Here is a 14521-nt window from a genome sequence, read left to right as displayed (position 1 = left end):
GTAACTTGCTGGAAGGAAACATTTCGCTTCAAATCACTGAGCCAAAAACCTTTCCACCCAAAGCTCTTCACCTCACTGTCAAGAAAATGCAATTGTACCTGAAATAAAACTGCTGTTGTGATATTAAAGCCTGTCGCTTTTTTTTTGGTCTCCCTTTCAGATGAAGAAGCAATTGGGTGACAATGAATCCATTACGCAGGATGTGGTGGGGAATGCCCACATTGAGAACTATGCCTATAAGATGTTCCTCTACGCAGACACTGAAGATCGTGCGGGAAGATTTCACAAGTGAGTCCACTGATACGTTATTTCAGAAAGAAAAAAAATTATACAACATGGCATAGTAAGTGGTGCAATATTCCAATATTTGGAAGAAGCCAGCTGCAGCTTTTCTTCCAAGACTTGTAAAGTCATTGCCCATAAGTAACGTATATAGCCGTAAGAGTTGTAAGAAATGCGTAGTTTCAAGTTTTTATTTGTGTAGGAAAATGAATGGTCTCTTCTACCAGTCTGAGTACCAGCAGTAACGGATGTTTCGTCCTCTCTCTCTGTCTGAGATGTGCATGTAACAAGGAGGAGATATCTTGGGTTCTCAAGGATTCGATCACCTGTGCATCCAAATCCAATTTGTATCATTTTCACGAACAACTTGTCTATGGATTTAGGCATATGCAGAAAATTCTTAGAGAGCTACTTGATGAGATATGCCAGCTGATCTTGAGTCTGATATGAAGAATAGTGTCACAAGGAAAAAAGTTATATCTTCTGTTGAATGGGCATTGATGAGAAGAGAGAATTTTCTGACAGCAAAGTAAAAGGCCTCGAGTTCATTTTTTTTTTCTGCATTGCACTGCTGTGAGAACTTGATTCTGCCTCCGTTTCCAAAAGTCCCTAGGGATCCCACACTTGCAGTTGGTCCAAACCTTGTCTGGTGACTAAATAAGTGATCTGTGGTCATATTTTTCTCAGCAGTGACTTGAAGGTAGGCATAGGAGACAGCTCTATAAGTGTTGTCCCTTCACAGTTATAACGTCAAGATTGAGAACTTGAAGAGTTTGGGGAATTAAGTCCAAACCATACTGCTACAGCAGTACATTATTCTGTGATGATGTTGCATCACCAACAATTAAAAATGATTGCTAACATGTTTTCAACTTTTTTTAACATGATTGATTTTTGAAGAGAGGAAGAATAGATATGGCTCATTGCTGCATGTGAAGCATTTTGGGCATTTGATTGTGGTGCACAAGTTGTTGCTGATACCAATATTAGTCCAGTGAAACTAGACTACAATCTAGAGTCAGGTTTTTAGAAGACAGCCTGCTATATCTTTTAAAACAGTGAAGTACTGACTGAATCAACCTGTGCATCTTAACTTCTGATGCTGTTGGTGTGGTTGATAGAATGAAAATGACTATTTGCACTTATGCAATACTTTTGAGTGCAAAGAATCATCCAAAGTGCTTCATGTGGAAGAGAGGAGAATGCAAGTGCGTAACCTGAGCCATGTTGAAAGCTGGAAATGAGGAGAATAGGTAGGTGTTGGAAGGTAAAGTAGAAGCAGAATGAAGTTAGTGAGAGAATTCCAGAGAGAGGGATCAAGGTGGCCAAACCATCTGCCACCTTGGTAAAAGTAGTGCAGGAAGATACGTAAAAGGGAAATGTTGGTGAACAGAAGTGTGTTTCTGTGAAAATTAAGTCCAGCATGGCCAAAGACAAGGCTGAAAATTTAGTTGGTGGGATGTTGCTTAGAAAGGGGGAGGGATTCATTGATGGAACAATTTATTTACAGCACGGAATCCCAGTTAATGAGCACAGTCCACATTTTTATGAGCAAGACGTATTACTTGGCTCCTTCAATCTGCTGTAACTAAATCCAGGTTTCTAAATTTTACATTAATTTACAGACTTTTTATGGCTCCTTGTATAGTTTAAACGGGAGGAAAGAGAAAACTGTTTTTAATGTTGCATGGAGAGTGTGAACTCTGGAGTGTATAAGTTAATGAGAGGGACTAAAAGAGAAAGAAGTGTTCACTCAGTTATGCCCTTCCCACAGGGCTCAGATTCCCTGCAGGGTTCCCAGAAATGGCCTTTGAAACAGTTTTCATTTCTGATGTTTTTAGAAGCTTTAACAAGGTCTCCAATTAATTTGCTGTGCAAAATAAGCTTGCGTGCTCACATTCATCTCAGAAGCGTGAATCATAGTTCGCACTTTTGAACTTCTAGCACCGTTCTGATATAAATGCATAGACGCCTAACAAAAGATTTAATGCCAGCATTTAAAAATTATTTTCATTTAAGAAGTATTTTCATAGATGAAATAAAGGGGAATCTGTTTCCAGTGGCACATGGTTTGGTAACCAGAGAGGACAAATTTAAGATAATCTCCTAAAAAGGTATAGCATCAATGAGAATTTAATTTTGCATGCAAACTGTTAAGATCTGGAATGCACAACCTGAAAGGATGGGAGAAGATTTAATAGTAACTTAAAAGGAATTGAATGCACACTTGAGAATGAAACATTTGCAGAGGAATAGGGAAAGAACTGAGACACTGGGCTTAATTGGAGTGTTCTTTCAAAAATTCAGTACAAGCGCAATGGGCTGAATGATTGCTGCTTCTACTGTAAGATTCTGTTGTTTATGAAGGGTGGATCAATGTAAGCAAGGAGTGACAGTGACCTGAGACCTAGCTCTGAAGCTGTAGCGGGACACAAATTAAACAGTACCCATTGTTCACACCCCACTTCACTGCACTTAGTTTTGACACTGTGCGCAACAATGTGTGGAATGTACATGACCAACACTTCAATGTAAGTGCACTGTTACAGGGCGCTACATGGATTGTCTCGCAGTATGTCTGTAATCTAGGTTGAAGAGTAAACAGCAGCAAACACTAAAAAGACTTTCTGCCCAAATCTGATGCATATGAGAAAGTCTTTTAGTGACCAAAGTAGCCTGAAGCCAAATGAACCATTTACCTTTAGGGATTGTAAGAAATAAGGAGAAAGTGAGGACTGCAGACGCTGGAGATCAGAGCTGAAAATGTGTTGCTGGAAAAGCGTAGCAGGTCAGGCAGCATCCAAGGAGCAGGAGAATCGACGTTTCAGGCATGAGCCCTTCTTCAGGAATGAGGAAAGTGTGCCAAGCAGGCTAAGATAAAAGGTAGGGAGGGGGGACTTGGGGAAGGGGCGTTGGAAATGCAATAGGTGGACGGAGGTCAAGGTGAGGGTGATAGGCCGGAGTGGGGGTGGGTGCGGAGAGGTCAGGCAGAAGATTGCAGGTTAGGAAGGTGGTGCTGAGTTCGAGGGTTGGGACTGAGACAAGGTGGGGGGAGGGGAAATGAGGAAACTGGAGAAATCTGAGTTCATCCCTTGTGGTTGGAGGGTTCCGAGGCGGAAGATGAGGCGTTCTTCCTCCAGCAGTCATGTTGCTATGGTCTGGCGATGGAGGAGTCCAAGGACCTGCATGTCCTTGGTGGAGTGGGAGTGGGAGGGGGAGTTGAAGTGTTGAGCCACGGGGTGGTTGGGTTGGTTGGTTCAAGTGTCCACACCCCCCACCAACCCAATCTCCACTCCTGGCACCTTCCCCTGCACCCGGAAGAAATGCAAAACTTGCGCCCACACCTCCCCCCTTACTTCCCTCCAAGGCCCCAAGGGATCCTTCCATATCTGCCGCAAATTCACCTGCACCTCCACACACATCATTTACTGCATCCGCTGCACCCGATGTGGCCTCCTCTATATTGGGGAGACAGGCCGCCTACTTGCAAAACGTTTCAGAGAACACCTCTGGGACACCCGGACCAACCAACCCAACCACTCCGTGGCTCAACACTTCAACTCCCCCTCCCACTCCACCAAGGACATGCAGGTCCTTGGACTCCTCCATCGCCAGACCATAGCAACACGACGGCTGGAGGAAGAACGCCTCATCTTCCGCCTAGGAACCCTCCAACCACAAGGGATGAACTCAGATTTCTCCAGTTTCCTCATTTCCCCTCCCCCCACCGTGTCTCAGTCCTAACCCTCGAACTCAGCACCACCTTCCTAACTTGCAATCTTCTTCCTGACCTCTCCGCACCCATCCCCACTCCGGCCTATCACCCTCACCTTGACCTCCTTCCACCTATCGCATTTCCAACCCCCCTTCCCCAAGTCCCTCCTCCCTACCTTTTATCTTAGCCTGCTTGGCACACTCTCCTCATTCCTGAAGAAGGCTCATGCCCGAAACGTCGATTCTCCTGCTCCTTGGATGCTGCCTTACCTGCTGCGCTTTTCCAGCAAAACATTTTCAGCTCCGATTATAAGAAATAAGCTATATTAGGAGGAACCTCTGAAGGAAGCAGGCAGGGAGTATTTTGTTCGGTTAATTGAATGCCAGGTAACATAGCTAGCCACGCATCGGGACCTTGCAATCTTGTTCAGATGATCCGAAGTTCAGTTAATCGTGTGCCAGTAATCGAGGTTCCTCTGTACTTCCAAAACAATCTAATGTCCTCCTTGCAAAATGTACAATTGACATCATAATTTGCATAGTTAAGCTGACTGACCGTGTGAATGATGCTTTTTAAATCATCTTGTAGACAACACCACAACATTAATCAGGGCGCAAGGGGGCAAGGACTCGTAATGGCTATGCCAGCTCTTTAAAATTCCACATTGAGTGCACCGACACAGAGCATCTAGCACAAAGTAAAGTAAGCTGATTTTAATGCATGCCAAAATGATACAATTGGACACTAGTGGCTCAGTGGTTAGCAACTGTTGCCTCACAGTGCCAACCTCAGGCGACTCTCTGAGTGGAGTCTGCACATTCTTACTGTTTCTGCATGGGTGTCCTCTAGATGCTCTGATTTCCTCCCAGAGTCCAAAGGTGTGCGGATTAGGTGGATTGACCATGCTAAATTACCCATAGTATCCAGGACCTGCAGGCTAGGTGGGTTAGCTATGGGAAATGCATGGTTATAGGGTTAGGGAGGGTGAGTCTGAGTGGGATGCTCTTCAGAAGGTCAGTGTGAACTCGATGTACTGAATGGCCTGATTCCACATTCAATGGATTCTATGATTTTATGATACCTAAAGAGCTGGCCTTCATTTATCTATCCACTTCACCTGATGAAGAAGCAGCACTCTGAAAGCTTGTGATTTCAAATAAATCGATTGGACTATAACCTGGTATCCTGTGACTTCAGACTTTGTCCACCCCAGTCCAATACCAGCACCTCCACAGCATTTTTCTGCCAGTGTGCTTGGGAGAGATGCTGTGTTTTTGCATCAAATTAATTATTTGAAAGCATGTGTCAGCCTTTTGCATTTAGTATGAGCCTACAATGTGATGTATGACCAATTAGCTTGTATTTGCTATTGTTGAAGAGAGAAATGTTAGGCAGAACACCAGGCAGTCCAGTATTGTCCTTTAAGTTACCACATGAAGGGCTTCAGCTGCCTATTTTGTCTGTTGGATGACACATCTGACAATTCAGTACTCCAGCATCTCATTTGAGGTGTTACAGTTGGTTTTGAGTTCCAACCCATTCTGGAGTTTAAACCAACACTCTTCTGATGCAGAGGTTAGAATGCCAGCTGAGACAATAGGAATTTATTTTAAAATGAATGCCAAACCAACAGGCAAGGACCTCCCAAGTATTTGAGCCACTGCAGATTTGTCCGTCATAACTGTTGAGTGTTTATAGTGGCACTCTGAATATTCTTTGCTCGATATTTGTTCTGATAAGACAAATTTTCAAAGGATTTTGACAGTAACTTGGCTGACTGCACAGGGAAATCACAACCATCCCACTGATTTAAATCCATTGTACTGCTACATGCAGGAACTAAGGAAAATATAGTGTAAACAAGGCAACGGACTCCACTTAATACCAGTTGGCTCAAAGATGCTGAAAACAGTTCAAAAAGAATGTTTCTGTGTCTCAAATCTCTTTTAGCGATGGTCAGGAAAATGTGTTTTGGAAAACCTGTTCTGGCATTCATTTTCCTTTTGAAAAATATAGATTATGTTGCATGGTAACCTACCAAAATAAATAAATTGCTATGTTTGTGTACCCTAGACCACCACCTCTAGGTTTTTCCTCTGTAAACATTAGTTAATGTGTATCCAGTCATTTCTAATGATTCTAAACTGTTCAGAGTGTATGACCTTATCAATCCCAATGTATATGGAATAAATAACTCCTGAGAAAGATTGCAGGGATCAGCAATGAGAGAGTTTTTTTTTAGTTATTACTTTATTAAAATGGATTCCTATTAGGATAAACTCACTAGTTCGTTGATGGTTTTTGATGCAAATAAGCAGTCAACCCACAAACCCTGCTTGGCTTGGCCTAAATGAGGCTTCAATCTGTGGTCGACTCAGGGTCCTCCCAGTCAAGAGGTATAGCCTTAGAAATGTTGGCCACATCCTGAAAACAGATGAAAGAAACGTTAGTGTTGGGCTTTCAGACTTAGAGTTGATGCGTGACTATATAAACTAATAATATAACAGTGATACTTTGTGTGCAGGTGTTTGATGCTCACTGCGCAAGTGTTCTTGTTGAACAACAGATCTATTATTTTACATTCATTTTCCAAGAATACTTGCAATGCATGTCCAATCTTAACTAGCAATGGCAAGGATTAGATCAGCCATATTTGTGTGGAAGAAATAATAAAAGTGATTTTAAAAAACGTCCATCTAATAATTTTAAACTTTGGATTTAAAGTTTTGACAAGGTACAGATGAACAAGCTTCTCCCCTTGGTGAAGGGATCAATGACCAGGGCATAGATTTAATGTAAGGGTCAGGAGATTTGGAGGAGATTTGCAGAAAGGATTTACAGAGGAACCTTGATTGTCAAAAGGACACAGGCAGGGAGTATTTCCTTTGGTTAAACAAATTCCAGATAATCGAATTTCGGATAACATAGTTTAGCTGAGCATCGGAACCTTGCAACCTTGCCAGATAATCCAATATTCGGATAGTTGAATGCCGGATAGTTGAGGTTCCTTTGTACAAGGATGTTGCCAGGACTGGAGGGTTTGAGTTTAAGGAGGGACCCAATAGGTTGGTTATTTTTTTTCTCTGGAGTGTCGGAGGCTGAGGGGTGACTTTATTGAGGTTTGTAAAATCATGAGGGGCATGATAGGGTATATAGCGAAGGTCTTTTTCCTAGGATGGGGGAGTCTAAAACTAGTGGGCATAGGTTTAAGGTGAGAAGGGAAAGACTTAAAAAGGACCTGAGGGGATAACGTTTTCACGCAGAGGGTGGTATGTGTATGGAACAAGCTGCTGAGGAAGTGGTGGAGGCTGGTACAATGACAACATTTAAAAGGCATCTGCATGGATACATGAGCAGGAAGGATTTAGAGGGATATTGCCAAATGCTAGCAAGTAGGACTAGGTCAGATCCGGATGTCTCGTCAGCATGGATGAGTTGGATCAAAGGGCCTGTTTCCATGCTGTATGGAATTCAGGAACAGATTGCCTGTAAATAGGAGCAGATACCCTCATAAAATGTAAGAAATTTTCAGATGTCCACTTGTGATGCCAAGGCATACAAAGCTACACGCCAAGTGCTAGAAAATGGGATTAGACTAGTTAGATGGTTACTTTGATTGGACAGACTCAGTGGGCTGAAAGGTCTTTTTCTGCAGACCTCAGCAATTCTGTCAATACCGCTTGATATTATAAAACTTAAAACACTGGTGCAAGGAGACAAGAAGTCAAAGGTTTTTGTCTTGCACTCATCAGAACTCGGGCACCAAAACCAGACTTCAGACAAGGGACTCCAATTTGTGCAGCAGGAGACAATACTGATTTGTAGGGTCATTAATAGCATGGAGATACAACAGGAACAGTTAACTGTCAGTCTTCGTTCTTAGACTAGGAAGATAAACTATGACTGATCAGTGTTGTTGTGGGAATGCAGCAAAGTTGGCAGACTCTATAACTCCTTGCTCTGTTCCAATGACATAAAGACAATGTGTGTAAAAATTTATTTTGCCTACCTAACATTTAAAATAGAATATGTAGCTCATAGCATATGTAAATGCATAACACCGCAACCCTGACTGATAGTCTTAAATTAACTTCTGGAGTTATTTTTTATGCAATCTGGATTATTTAATAAATAATGTCCAATAGCAGAATCATACCTAATTGTGGACATATGAGCATGCTGCCCACTGCAAATAGTCACTGGGGAGTATTGTTTGATACATCCGACAATTGTTGGGATATTTGTCTACATTCCTGGCAGTAAAATTTGTATCACATTACACGTGTGCTAGACAAACAACCTTTTATAGCTTAACGGATATATTCACTTGTGAGTTTACTGCTAAGTAACAATGTGAGAAACCTAATTTCATCTTTTCTTCAAATTTTTGAGAGACTTTCCCCTTCCAAGATACACTAATAAATTCCAGATGATGCTGAAATGAGATGGGTGCAATGGAACAAGCTTTGTTTGCTTAGTGTGTCAGTTTAGAAGTCTACACTAAGTTCTCACCTCCTATCTACCAAAAGCCTATGTTCATTGACTGATATTCACGTTGGGATTCCTACAGTGCATACACTACAAGATTTCTAGAAATCTCATGAATATGATCCTTGCCATCTGCTACAATTTGAGCTTCATGCTGAGATGAGGTATGTCAAAACTATTCCATGCAATAATGTCTAGCTACCCTGATCAAATCATCACTTGTAAAGACACATGAAAGGGCCTCTGCCCACCACTGTTGGCCCTGAACGGGGCCCAGTTCTACCCTAAATTACTGCACAAGGAGAAGATATCGCAGAAACTTGAGCATCAAGTGAAACCTTTTTGCACTGCTGCTTTGTAGTAAATGCGAGTGGTGTATCAGTTATGCCCCCAATTTGATGCATTTGTGCATGTCATAAACTACGTATATTAACTCACAGGGCTCTGTTTTATGTAGACAAGAAGAATTTTTAAAATTTATTGCACCTTTTAATTCCGAAACAAAGGAGGATCATGGAGACTGCTAATCTTGTGCCATATTTCTATGACAGAATCCTAACCAGTCAAAGTCTGCCTTTTCTAAGAACTAAAATTGACAGCTGCATCTCAATGATAATGATGGCCCAACCCATCAGTGCCCTCTTCTAATTTTTTTTATAAGTTGGTGCCCTTTCTCTGTGTCCTAATTCTGATGAGCACAAGGGAATATCTTTGCTAAAAGGAGACAAAAAAAAAATCAATGTTGTAATATGGATTTAGAGCCTAATCCTGTAAGTTTGAAGTAATATTTTGTTTTTCACAGAAACATGATCAAATCATTCTACACCTCCAGCCTGTTATATGATGTCCTTACTGTGTTCGGAGAGCTCACTGAAGAGGCAAGTATTGTGTACAACTATGATCCAGAAATGTGTTGTGTGCCTGTGATTTAAGGTTAGATCTTGCATCATGACCACTGTTATGTGCCCAAGTAAGAGGAGAATCTTTGAATCTTAATCCTAAGGATTGTTTGTGTTTTCAAAGTTGCATTGGTATAGCAGCATCAACATTCCTTTGTTGTCTCAAAGTGCTTCACACCATTGAATTAATTTTGAAGCCCGGGTAGGTTCCTTGGATGCTACCTGACCTGCTGCGCTTTTCCAGCAACACATTTTCAGGTACTGAACAGTGTAAAGGTTATGGACCCCAACAAAAATGGTACTGAGACTTGTGCTCTGATATTAACCATACATCTCGGCAAACTGTTTCAGTATAGGCAACTATCCAATAATGTGGAAAATAGCCCAGATATGTTCTGTCCATGAACAGCAGGGCAAATCCAATTCTATAAATTACAGTTTGATTAGTTTGCTCTCAAGCATCAGTAAAATGATCGAAGGGGTCATGAACAGTGCTGTCAAGCAGCAACTGCTCAGCAATACTTTCTCCTTTGGCAGTCTGTCTCAAGATGGAAGATGACATTCTCCCGCTCTGGAGATGTGGGTCCTGAGTGGCCGAACAGTCACATCTGTGGAACAGTCATATGGCGTTTTGAAGAACTTGCATTTTCATGTGTTTCTCATTGTTTTCAATTTTTCTGCTTTATTGAACCCAATACACACTCTGATGGAACCCACGATAAGTTGCGGGGGCAGAGGCTAGATTGGATTATAGACTGTCATCTTATTTAGCTTCCCATAGAAATTCGTTGCCTTTCTTCTCCAATCCTCACTAGTGAATCCACCACATACCCAAATGTCTGCAAATTTAAATACAGCAAGGTTGCATCATCTCACACACTCTCCTCCACTGTACTCACTGTGACACTCCACTGTGTGAGTGAGGCATGGAGCTTCTCTATAGGACCAGTAAGAAAATGGCTGGGACAGCATTTATTGCCCATCTCTAGTTGCCCCTTGAGTAGGTGGGTGGTGAGCTGCATTCTTGAACCACTGAAGTCCATGTGCTGTAGGCAGACCCACAATGCCATTAAGGAGAGATTTCCAGGATTTCAACCCAAGAACAGTAAAGTGACAGTGATCTATTTCCAAGTCAGGATGGTCAGTGATTTGGAGGGGAATTTGCCGGTGGTGGTATTCCCATGTACCTGCTGCCTCATCCTTCTCAGTGGTAGTGGTCGTGGGTTTGGAATGTGATGTTGCTGTGCTTTACTAGGCCAGAGCACTGTTGCCGGAGTCATTACAAAAGTAAAAAGTTTTAGCAAAGTATGCAGAATTTCCCTAATTTAGCTGTCTGTTTAGGCCCAGGTTGACAGAAAGCACAGCATGTTTCTATGTTTATCAAAGATTATTCTGTCGTAACAAATAAATTCAAGCTAGTGATAAACAGTTATGAAACATTGACATAAACTCTACCAGGAGAAAGTGAGGACTGCAGATGCTAGAGATCAGAGCTGAAAAATGTGTTGCTGAAAAAGCGCAACAGGTCAGGCAGCATCCAAGGAGAAAAACTGGAAGGCATTTCAGTGGGCCCTGTCCAAGTATTCGCCAAGGTGGTCCTTTTGGTTATCCAGGACTTTATGTTCATTGATTTCTCTGTCTCTCTCTTTCTTTTTTCAGGAACTTTGACTTCCTTGAAGGAAGCATAGAAGAATTAGTTCACAAATTATAACGTTTCTGACTTACTGGTTCAAACCCACAGTTTACAGTAACTGATAAGGGGAAATAAAAAGGCTTTCTGTAGCTTCTATTGTTTATTTACAGAGGAAAGAACAGCACCTTCTCTTCTGGAAGTCTGAAGGCTTCTGAATATCTTAGTCACAGCCCCAAGCTGTTCAGCTACCTGGGAGCCAGTCACCTAGCACAAGGCCTTCGTTATTGACAACTGGTGACTACTTCACAGGCCGCTCAGTTATTTGCCGGCCACATTTCATTTTGGTACCTGCTTATTTGCAGTAACGTGTGTCTAGAACGCCTTCTCACCACTGCTGAACAAACAGCAATGTAAACAGTATTTGCCATCAATATTGGTAACCTGCTTTTAAAAAGTACACTAATCTATTCCACAATCCTTGGTTTTTAAAACAATTCTTTTTCCATTTCAGTCCATAATCAAAAATAACAAAGATATGGTCTTCATGATGTTGAAGGAGACTTGGTGAATTGTGCCACTTTTACACAAAGACAGGCCCATGCTCAGTAGGCCAAGATGCTCAAGAAGGTTGCACTTTCCTGAAAACTTCTTTAATTCAGTCTGTTTTGAGCAAGAGATTCCTGCATGTTGGTGAGAATATTTCAGCTTTACAGGATGTCCTTGAAGTGTTTCCTCTGCTCTCCTGATAACCACTTGCCATAACAAAGCTTAGAATAGAGGGCTTGCTTGGGAAGTCTTGTGTCAGGCATGTGGATGATCTGCTTTACCCAGTGTGGTTAATCAATAGACCAGTGCTTCAAGGCTAGAGATGTTAGCCTGAGGGAGGACATCGATATTGGAGACCTGTTTTGCCATTGGGTTTGCAAGGTTTTGCAGAGGCAACACCAGTGTTTTTCTGCCAGGATGGGTCCATCTACTGCCCTGTAAACTGTGCTTGATGTCAGATTTGTGATCTTAGTCATCAAATGCTGTCTTTCAAAAGACCCAAGACTGTGCTGGCAGACTGGAGGTGATGTTGAGTTCATTGTCAATGTCTGTCCTCTCTGAAATGGAGCTTCCACGTTGTCCAGTGGCCATGAATTTTAATAGTCGGGGTCAGTGTTGTGCAGCGGGAGTTCTCCGGTAGGGGATCCTTGTCTTCTGAATGTTTAACTTTAGACCTGTTCTGTCAAATATCTCTACATAGAGTGGCTCAATGGTTAGCACTGCTGCCTCACAGTGGCAGGGACCCAGGTTCGATTCCAGCCTCGAGCGACTGTGTGGAGTTTGCACATTCTCCCCGTGTCTGCGTGGGTTTTCTCCGGGTGCTCCAGTTTCCTCCCACAGTTCAAAGATGTGCAGGTTAGGTGAATTGGTAATACTAAATTGTCCATAGTGTTCAGGGATGTGTAGGTTAGTTGCATTAGTCAGGATAATGTAAAGTAACAGAGTGGGTGGGATAATCTTCGGAGGGTCATTGTGAACTCGTTGGGCCTTATGGCCTGTTTCTAGACTTCTGGACTGGAAGCAATGCTACTAATCCTGTATAGAAGCTCCAAGTTCTATTCAAGGAAGCTTCATGGGTATTGGGTGGGATGTTGTAGTAAGTGAAATGGAAGAGAGCATTCGTGCAATGATGCAGCCTTGCTTTACCTAAGTTTACTGACATTTGAGTCTGTGTTGGATTCACTGGTGAGGATCACAGCCTGTACTAGGTAGAGCATGGTGTCAAATATGGTGAAGACAGTCCATAATCGAATGTCCTTGCCAATTTCCGTCAGCTAAATACAGGAGAGACATCAACTGGGGTAGAAAAGCTGAACTGCACAAGCCATCATCAGACAGCATGAATTACACTTAATGACTATCTTGGTTCAATAAACAGTATAGGGAGACATGCCAGGAGTGTATAGCTTAAAGCAATGTGCCAACTGGTGAAGCTACAGCACAAGATGGCCTGTGTGTGTCAAGCAGTGAAAGCGGCAGACTGTAGATTCAACTGAGTGATCCCATAAACAATGGGTTAGAACTAAGCCCTGCCACTAACCCAAGTTGGTGCCTCTAAAAATATCCCCAACCTCAATGAAGTTACACCCCAGCACATCAGTGCGAAAGTCATGGTTGAAGCATTTGCACCAGTCTTCAGCCAGCAGTACCAGGTGGATGGTCCATCTATCGCATCCTGCAGACCTCAGCTTCTCAAATGCCAGTCTTGAACCAACTCAGTTCACCCCACGTGTTGTCAAGAAAAACTTGAGTCAAAGAGAATTGATGGGAAAATCTCTTAGTTAGGTGGAGCAATTCTAATAAAGCAAGGTGGTTGTGGTTTCAGGTGGTGTATCCTCTTGGCCTCAGGACAGAAGAAGTTGGTGTCCTGGTGTTCTGCAGAGAGAAAGTTGCTTTCCGTTTACCAGTATCTGTCCATCATCTACAAGGCATGAGTCCAAAGTATGATGCAATACTCCCCTCTTGTGTGGATGAGAGCAGCTCCAACAGCACTGAAGAACTTTTAACATTATCCAGGATAAAATAGCCCACTTGATTGGCACCACATCCACAACATCATTCCTGATGAAGAGCTTATGCTCGAAATGTTGACTCTCCTGCTTCTCGGATGCTGCCTGACCGGCTGTGCTTTTCCAGCAACACACTCTTCGAAATCACATCCACACCATTCAACATTCACTCCCCTAACCATCAATGCACAGTGGCAGTGTGTACCATTTACCAAGATGTACTGCAGTATCTCATCAAAGTTCCTTAAGCCAAACCTACAACCTTAATTTTTTGGGGTGGCGTGATGGCTCAGTTGTTAGCACTGTTACCTCATAGTACTGGGGACCCGGATTCGTTTCCACCTTCGGGCAACTGTCTGTGTGGAGTTTGCACATTCTCCCCGTGTCTGCGTGGGTTTCCTCTGGGTGCTTCGGTTTCCTCCCACAATCCAAAGATGTGCAGGTTAGATGAATTGGCCATGCTAATTTGCCCATAGTGTTCGGATATATAGGTTACGTTCCATAGTCGGGGTAAATAATAGGGTAGGGAAATGGGTTTGAATGGGTTACTCTTCAGAGGGTCGGTATTGACTTGTTGGGCCACACAGTCTGTTTCCACACTGTAGGGTTTCTATGATCCATGACTTTGAAGACAAGGGCAACAAATGCACAGGAACAGCACCCACTGCATGTTCCCTTTCAAGTCTCAAACCTCTTCATCTGGAACTATATCACTGCACTTTCACTGTCACAGATCAAAATCCTGGAATTCCCTCTCTAAGAGCACTGTTGCTGTACCCCTACACGAAAAACTGCAGTGTTTGAAGAAGACTGCTCACAGACAACATTTCAGGCAATTAGGGATGAACAATAAATGCTGCACCCACATACCATTAACAAATATTTTTAAAATTCTCAACTGTAGCAGCTAATTTACATGCAGCAAATGCCCAGAGGCCCTTAGAGGATG

At 42.6% G+C, this 14521-nt stretch overlaps 1 protein-coding gene across 2 annotated transcripts in view; it reads left to right on the top strand.

The window, feature by feature from the left end:
* vta1 (vesicle (multivesicular body) trafficking 1) overlaps positions 1-14521 on the top strand; it is a 183779-nt gene that overhangs the window by 93061 nt on the left and 76197 nt on the right. For both annotated transcript variants that reach the window (XM_043695332.2, XM_087991125.1), the window contains exons 3-4: positions 161-288; positions 9288-9363. In XM_043695332.2, coding sequence (XP_043551267.2) covers positions 161-288; positions 9288-9363 — 204 coding nt within the window. The remainder of the gene's footprint in view (positions 1-160; positions 289-9287; positions 9364-14521) is intronic.

The sequence above is a fragment of the Chiloscyllium plagiosum genome, unplaced genomic scaffold (assembly GCF_037043375.1).
Source record: "Chiloscyllium plagiosum isolate Xiang-an unplaced genomic scaffold, Cpla_swu_hap1 HiC_scaffold_10, whole genome shotgun sequence".
Lineage (NCBI taxonomy): Eukaryota > Metazoa > Chordata > Chondrichthyes > Orectolobiformes > Hemiscylliidae > Chiloscyllium > Chiloscyllium plagiosum.
Note: the sequence above shows the minus strand (reverse complement) of the source record. Positions and strands in the feature narration are given on the sequence as shown.